The sequence below is a fragment of the Neopsephotus bourkii genome, unplaced genomic scaffold (assembly GCF_033783945.1).
Source record: "Neopsephotus bourkii isolate Nb327-2 ecotype Australia unplaced genomic scaffold, CSIRO-AGI_Nbou_v1 NB_1373, whole genome shotgun sequence".
NCBI classification, from domain to species: Eukaryota; Metazoa; Chordata; class Aves; order Psittaciformes; family Psittacidae; genus Neopsephotus; species Neopsephotus bourkii.
In genome coordinates, this window is record NW_026901852.1 from 2,306,554 (window position 1) to 2,314,147 (window position 7,594).

The window sequence follows — 7,594 nt, forward strand, 5'->3', positions numbered from 1 at the left end:
TGTTCCCAAAAAAAGCACTTGTACTCCAATTTTAGAGAGGATTAACCCTCCTCCACACATCTGTAGCTCCTTTCAAAGCCAAATCTGAAAATAACCTGCAAATGAGCAAAGAAAATAGTACTCACAGGCCCTGCATCTGCCAGCTTTGAAGATTGCTCGTAATTTCTCTTAGGAAAGCTGCTGTTCTATTCAACTCCTTGCCCAATCCACTTCAACTTAATACAATAAACCACACTAAAGCCTACCAAAATAACCTAAATCATCATGACTCCTAATGTATTCTATATCCTCCTATTCATTTATTTAGTTTAATCTGCTAGACCACTTTCCGTGTACCAGCACAGCTTCCCTAGGTAATGGGTATGCTGCTCTTGCACCTACACAGGCACAACAACACTGCTCTCCATGAGGCAGTTCTGCTTGGATCGGAAGAAGAGTGTGTCCAAGTTCTCTTAGGGTAAGTGCTGAGGCTGACCCTCTAGCTTGGCTGCAGGGTACCCGCAGTCTGCTTGCAGAGACCTCCCTGGGAATGCTCAACAGCCAGAGGCTGCCTGAGGCCCAGCAGTCATCTCTCACAGATGTGTCCCTGCAACAGGCATCCAGGAATCCTGAACATACCCTGCATCAACATTTATCACTGAATTACAGAATGGGTGGGAAGGGACCTTAAAGTTCATCCAGTTCCAAACCCCTGACACAGGCAGGGCCACTTTCCACTAGCCCAGGTTGCTTCAAGCCCCGTCCAACCTGGCCTTGAACACTGCCAGGGATGGGGCAGCCACAGTTTCTCTGGGCAACCTGAGCATCTCCATGGCCTCTCTGGACTCACTCTAACAGCTCCATGTCCCTCTTATATTGTTGTCCCCGGAGCTGGACACAGGATTGCAAGGGGGGGGTCTCACCAGAGCAGAGAAGAGGGGGAGAATCCCTTCCTTTGACCTGCTAGCCATGCTCCTGTTGATGCAGTCCTACATGTTCCTTCACTAACTCCAGTACCTTATTGTCATGGTTTAAGCCCAGCTGGTAACTCAGAACCATGCATCCACTCCCTCACTTTCCCCCTTTTCTTTGCCCCCACCCCTTCCTGGAGGGATGGGGAAGAAAATGAAAAGAACGTAAATCCCATAGGTTAAGATAACACAGTCCAGTAACTTAAGGTATAATACAAAACTACTACTGCCACCAGTAATAATAATGATAAGGGAAATAACAAAGGGAGAGAATATAAAACTAAAAGGGGAAAAGGAAAACAATGAACACATGCATTATGTGCTGTGGTATGGAATACCCCTCTGACTAGTTGGGGTCAGGTGTCCTGTCTCTGCTTCATCCTGCTGCTTCCTGTGGCCCTCCTTGCTGGCAGAGCATGAGACTGAAAGAGTCCTTGATCAGAGTAAGCAATACTTAGAAAAACTAAAAACATAGGTTTTATCAGCACTGTTCCCAGATTAAAGCCAAAACACAGCACTGCACCAGCTACTAGGAAGGAGAAAAGTAACTGCTACAGCTGAACCAGGACAGTTGGAATGAATTTAAGTAGCTAAACCCTATCTGCTTTATTTACAGCTGCAATGCAAGCATGAATAAGAACACAGGCAGGCAATCAGCATATGATTTAGCTGTTACAGCTGGAAATAATGAAGTGATTTCATTGTTCACAAGTAAGCTTAGACAAGGAACAGTGGACTAACCTGTGAAACCCAGAAACACTGGTTGTGTCAGTGTGTGATTGACTTCCCCCAAGATTGAGCTTCTTCAATAATGGGAGCATCTTAGCACACATCCTGTTCCGTCTACAGACTTACCAGCCCTGTACAAACAACTCAGGCCTTCTGACAGCCATGTATTTTCTACAGGATCCCTCCTATTCCTCCCCAGCAGTTCACAACACAATTCTTCACCAACTGGTGTCTGTTCTGCAAGGTTTCTTTCCAAGCTTGTGCAAGAAGCAGCACCAACCAACCCTTCCAACACACAAGGTCATTATAAGGAGGTCTGACAATCCACTTGAGCAGTAGGTGGCTGAGAGAGCTGGGCTGGTTCAGCCTGGAGAAGAGAAGGCTCCTTAAGGGGAGACCTTAAAGCAGCTTCCAGTGCCTAAAGGGTACACAAGAAAGATGAGTAGCACTGCAAGCTGTACTCTCATTAGCTTGTTTCCCAATGTGAACTTCACAGTGCGTTTCGTGCAGCTCATCACATTGCACTAAATTGTCCACCAGAAAACAGAGTAAAAATAACTTTGCTCTTTTACCTTCAACTTTAATTTCTAAAAGCATCAACATGAGTCAGAAACAGCTACAAACAGAGGTTTACAAGGGTACCAGACACACTAAGATTTGGCATGATAGACATTATTAGCCATAATCCCAAACCCCAAAGGACTTTTAAAATTCCCTCCCCTCTTTGTTGCCAAATGCATCTGAAAGCATTGGTAGTTTCAGGATAAAAATGGAAGTGCCTTCCAACCCTTGCAAGAAACACAAGGCTTTGGATCTCTAAAGGAGAAACAGCTGAGTTTAAAAAATAGAAAATAAGAAATAAAGCGACAAGTAGTAATCCTTAACAGGAAGGACAGGAGAACCCCTGCATTAAAAAGAAATATGATGTATGTAGCGCATCAGATCCTCAAGTCTGCTTCTGACAAGGCTGGCCATTCTGAAAGCAGTCCAGGAAACAGCCATCCATCAGAGCAGCAGTGCCAGAGCACACATCAGAGGGTGTTACCGGTGAGCAAGAAGCCACAGGAGCTTAGGAAACGAAACTCGTTATTGCCCGACGCACGGTCTTGGCTTCATCTTGAACATCATTCACCTTCAGAGAAATCCCTCTTTTCTGCAGAGAACAAAAATAACATTACTGTCCACCACTCAATTTAGCATCATTCAGCTTTGATGGGAAAGCAGGCTATACTAAAGCCTTGTCCAGAAGACAAGAATGCCCCAAGGGCTGGAGCAGCTCTGCTCTGGAGCCAGGCTGAGAGAGCTGGGCTGGTTCAGCCTGGAGAAGAGAAGGCTCCAGGGAAACCTTAGAGCAGCTTCCAGTGCCTGAAGGGGTGACAAGAAATCTGAAGAGGGGCTTTTGACAAGGGCCTGCAGGGATAGGAGAAAGGGAATGGCTTTAACCTGACAGAGGGGAGACTGAGATGAGCTCTTAGGCAGAAATTCTTCCCTGTGAGGGTGCTGAGGCCCTGGCACAGGGTGCCCAGAGAAGCTGTGGCTGCCACATCCCTGGCAGTGTTCAAGGCCAGGCTGGAGCAACCTGCTCTAGTGGAAGGTGTCCCTGCCCATGGCAGATGGTTGGAACTGGATGAGCTTTAAGGTCCCTTCCAACCCAGACCAGTCTGGGATTCTACATCTCCCATGAGGTAAAGGTTGAGAACTGGGAAAGGAGACAGAACCAGTCAGGAAACACTGAGGCAAGGAACCAAGAGGCCAAGGAAAAGATTACAAGACTAGAAACTTGTAAAAATGACTTTTCCAGCATCGCGGGGGTGCGGCAAACATCACAGTGCCGACATGTACATACAATTGCGTTCTTCACTCGCTCTCTATCCAGCTTCAAGAACTCCTGCAGCGTCAGCTTAGACAGATCTTTCTGAAGGGAGATGAAGGCGCAGCGCGGAGAGTGCTTTTTGTGCTCCTCGCTGAAAGGAGCAAAGAGAAAACCAGGCAAAACCAAAGGGCAGCAGCTCACAACAGAGCGCACGCCACCATTCCCCCCACACACACCCCCCGGCACCGGGGAGGCCCAATTCTACCCAGCGGGGGAAGGGGACGCGGACACCCGCGGCACTCACAGCGGGTCATCGTCGGGCTCCCAGCCCTCCAGCTCCTTGAAGCAAAAGAAGCACTGCACCACGTCGGGGCCGTTCTCGCTGGGGCAGTGCACGAACCCTGCCGCCGCCATCTGCGAGCAGAGCAGATCAGAGGCAGGGCGGGAGGAGCCATCAGCGCCCACCGCCGAGCCCCGCCGCGCCCAGCTCGCCCCGCTCCCCCGCCGGGCTCACCCGCTCGGGCGTGCACGCACAGCCCTCAAGGAAGGGCCAGTTGCGGAAGGTGGCGGCGCGGGTGCAGACCAGATACGAGCGCCATTCCTCAACCGTCTGCAGCTCCTCGGCCACCATCGCTCCGTTCAAATGGCGGCGGGCAGGCGCGCGGGGCAGGCCGGGAGCGGCTGTTGGGCGCGGGGCAGGCCGGGAGCTGTAGTCCCGGGGCTGAGGTGGCGGCCGCGGGTCCGCCCTGCCCTGCTGGCTGAGGGCCCCCGTGAACCACCCTGAGGTGCGAGCCCTGCTCCCCAGCACTGCCCTTCCGCCCGGGCGGAGGAGTGAGCCCCGCCGCACACAGCGCTGCCGGCAAGGGCAGGCAAGAAGCACCCTTGTAATTCCCGAGGAGCCTGAGGTGTGAGGCACCAGCGTTTAAGAGGGACATGGAGCTGTTGGAGCGAGTCCAGAGAAGGCCATGGAGATGCTCTGAGGGCTGGAGCAGCTCTGCTCTGGAGCCAGGCTGAGAGAGCTGGGCTGGGTCAGCCTCGAGAAGAGAAGGCTCCTTAAGGAGAGACCTTAGAGCAGCTTCCAGTGCCTAAAGGGGTGACAAGAAACCTGGAGAGGGGCTTTTGACACGGACGTGTAGGGACAGGACAAGGGGGAATGGCTTTAACCTGACAGAGGGGAGATTGAGATGAGACATTAGGAAGAAATTCTTCCCTGTGAGGGTGCTGAGGCGCTGGCACAGGGTGCCCAGAGAAGCTGTGGCTGCCCCATCCCTGGCAGTGTTCAAGGCCAGGTTGGACACAGGGGCTTGCAGCAACCTGGTCTAGTGGAAGGTGTCCCACAACTGGATGAGCTTTAAGGTCCCTCCTAGCCCAAATCAGTCTGGGATTCTATGATATAGTGTGAGCCAGTTGGAAAAAGGATGCTCTAAAGCCTCCAGCACAAGTCCATCAGGGAAGAGGGCAAATTTGCCAGTTTGACCTTTTTTTCCTGTTTTTTCCATTCCATAAGAAGTTGCCCTGGGTTCCCCCACTGACAGAGCTGGCAGAGCAGCACAGCAGGAAGGGTCCTGCTAGGCACAGCGCTGCTCCCACTCCTCCGTGGCGGTGACCGCCTGTTGCTGGCACAGAGCGCGGCTCTTCCCCTCCCGCGGGCAGCAGGAGCGGCTGAGCTCACTGCCTCTGCCTGGGGAAGGAAGCGGGACCTGGCAATCTGGCTCACAGCCACGGGGGCAAGAGGCAGCTGGTTCTGCGGGGGAGAAGCAGCTACTCATCCATCACAGCAGCAGGGGCTGGGTTTCCTGCGCTGTCCGACATGGCAGGGAGTGTTTGCGCAGAGATATCTCCTCTAGATTATCTCCTCCCAGGTTACCTCTGCAGCAGGCTGATGTGAGGACAGGAGGCAGAGATGAGGGATAAAGACATCTCAGCTCAGCTGCTCATCCTCACAAGCAGGTGGGGCTGTGAAGAAGCACATCCTTACACTATAGGTGGCAACAAACAGACCAAACTCCTGCTTCTTCCCCCAGACTGAATCTAACCTGAAAAGAAGCATTCGGCACCTATGGCAGCAGCCTCAGGACTCCCTGGGAAGCGACTTCTCTTTCAAAGTAAACTGCAAAGTATGACTCCTACAAAATCACTGACAACTATGCAGCATGATCCCAGTATTTACCCAGCTCGGACACTGTAGATCAACAAGCATGATGAAGCTGACCACAGTAGGCACCTTCCTGGTTGTGAAGCATCAAAGCTCACACAAGCACGTGGAAAGGTTCAGGCTTTGCTGCCTTACTAGGACAGGGTGAGGTCCCACCTTTATTCTGCAGGAAAACTTTGTTCTGCTAAACCGGGATGTGCTTGGCAACTGGGATCGCTGCTACCCTCGCTGTGCAGCTCAGGGAAGCATGGAGTAATTGTGTCATGAAGCGGGGTGGATGCTGGCTTCTCAATCACAGCTAACATAACTCATCTCCACGGCGTGACACGGAGGGAAGCAGAGGGCTATGAGCACACAGTTTGTTTCACCACGTGCCTTGGAAGAACCTCATCCATTGCATTGAAAACCAGCTGCACGTGGCTGTTCAAGCAGCGTGGCCTTAAGCTGCTAAGCATTATTCATTAGTCAGCATTCTGGGGAAGAAATGTTCTCCTGAGAGGAGGCTGGAAGTGGTCCTTGTGCAGCCACAGACGAGCTCTGCAGCTGCAGCAGCTATTTTACAGCTACTCCAAAGGCTGCCTAATCCTGGTGCCAACCTCATGAGGGCAGGCATTGCTCCCTGGCAAGGCTGGGCGTTCCCCCAGGGCTGCCAGCTCCTATCAGATCGCACACCTGACTTCACACGCTGCCAGTTACCAGCCCGGCCTCAACCTCCTGTCCTCAGGAGACTCCTGTTGGAAGCAGGGGCTGAATTCCTGCTTGCTGAGTAGCACCTCTGTGCTCACCCATACAGCCAGCAGAGCAGAAGAAATCCCCTTTTACAGACAGGGTGAGTTGCTGAGAGGAGGTAACGCACAGATACCACATCAGTGTCCTACATCAGTGAGGTAGGCTTCACCAGTGCCCTTCAGTCCTGGTTTGCTGGGATCCCTTTGCAAGTCAGGAAGTCTTCTTGGGTCACAGCTATTCAGCTTCACCCAGACCAGGGAAGGATCTCGCAGTAAGCAATTCAAAGGCATGTCCCATTTTCACAGGCAGCACTAAGGAACAGGGTGTGGAGTACACAAAAACACTAAGGGATCAAAACTTAAGCCTACAGCCCCAGGAGTGTGGGATATAACAGGTACAGCCGTTAACTGGCCAATTTTCCAAGAAATACAAGCGAATTAGCAGGAATCCCAGTGCTGTTCTTCTACCTTCTCTACTTGGCATTTTCCCCTCTGAGAGACAAAGCCATGGAGGTATTAGCATAGAACAAGAAGCTCCTCAAAATCTTCATGGCCACCTTTAAGAACACGATGCAGAACATCACGTTCATCTCATCTTCTTCACACTTTCTTTTATCTCCTCCTCCTGGCTAGCAAGGAAACGCCCTGCTGGGGCCTGCACGTGTGTGACTTCTATGTGGGTGCCCAGTAAAGGAATAAGGGGTTTCCTGCTATCTGCTGCCCATACACAGGCTTTGCACCCTCAAGTTTGCCAGACTTCAGTGAAATAAGCTGATGGAGACACAGCTTAACAAACAGCATGACTACAGGTAGGATTTTCCACGGGAAGGGCTTTAATTCCATTCATAAAGACAGGTATTTTTTCCTTCCAAGCACAGCTAACTCATAACATCAGTAACACTGAACTTCACACAGTCATATAGCAGGCAGAAATGTGCACTTGGATGGGTTCCTTTCCCCTCCCACTAACACTGGTTTTGTTTTGGTGATGATGTACATAGGCTACACAAAGACACACTTCGTGTGTCTGTCTCTGCTGTTACCAAAATGAAGACTTCATTAAGGCAACTACTACTACAGGCAGGTATACACAATGGATTAAGAATAAAGAAGTCACATTTCTTGTGCAGATCTCTATAAGGCTTGATGTGGAAGGAACAGAACAGTGAATGTGACTCGTATTGAAAACGCACAGGCTGGCCTTTGGTCAGGCAGCACA

At 51.1% G+C, this 7,594-nt stretch overlaps 1 protein-coding gene across 1 annotated transcript; it reads right to left on the reverse strand.

Moving 5' to 3' along the window:
- Window positions 1-2,625: 2,625 nt before the first annotated feature.
- LOC133219731 (baculoviral IAP repeat-containing protein 3-like) lies at window positions 2,626-6,666 on the reverse strand. The gene is made up of 5 exons (XM_061367246.1): window positions 6,526-6,666; window positions 4,007-4,345; window positions 3,797-3,906; window positions 3,526-3,643; window positions 2,626-2,832 (listed from the first exon to the last, which is right to left on the reverse strand). The coding sequence occupies exons 1-5, from the start codon at window positions 6,664-6,666 to the stop codon at window positions 2,749-2,751; spliced, it is 792 nt and encodes a 263-aa protein (XP_061223230.1). The 3' UTR covers window positions 2,626-2,748.
- Window positions 6,667-7,594: the final 928 nt, after the last annotated feature.

What these genes read in the sequence shown, in the direction of transcription:
- LOC133219731 (XM_061367246.1), bottom strand. Translation starts at nt 6,666, where the DNA reads ATGCCTTTGAATTGCTTACTGCGAGATCCTTCCCTGGTCTGGGTGAAG. An exon ending in GTGCGTGCACGCCCGAGCGG is followed by an intron (nt 3,907 to 4,006) that starts GTGAGCCCGGCG and finishes CTCTGCTCGCAG; the next exon opens with ATGGCGGCGGCAGGGTTCGT. An exon ending in GAGCCCGACGATGACCCGCT is followed by an intron (nt 3,644 to 3,796) that starts GTGAGTGCCGCG and finishes TGCTCCTTTCAG; the next exon opens with CGAGGAGCACAAAAAGCACT.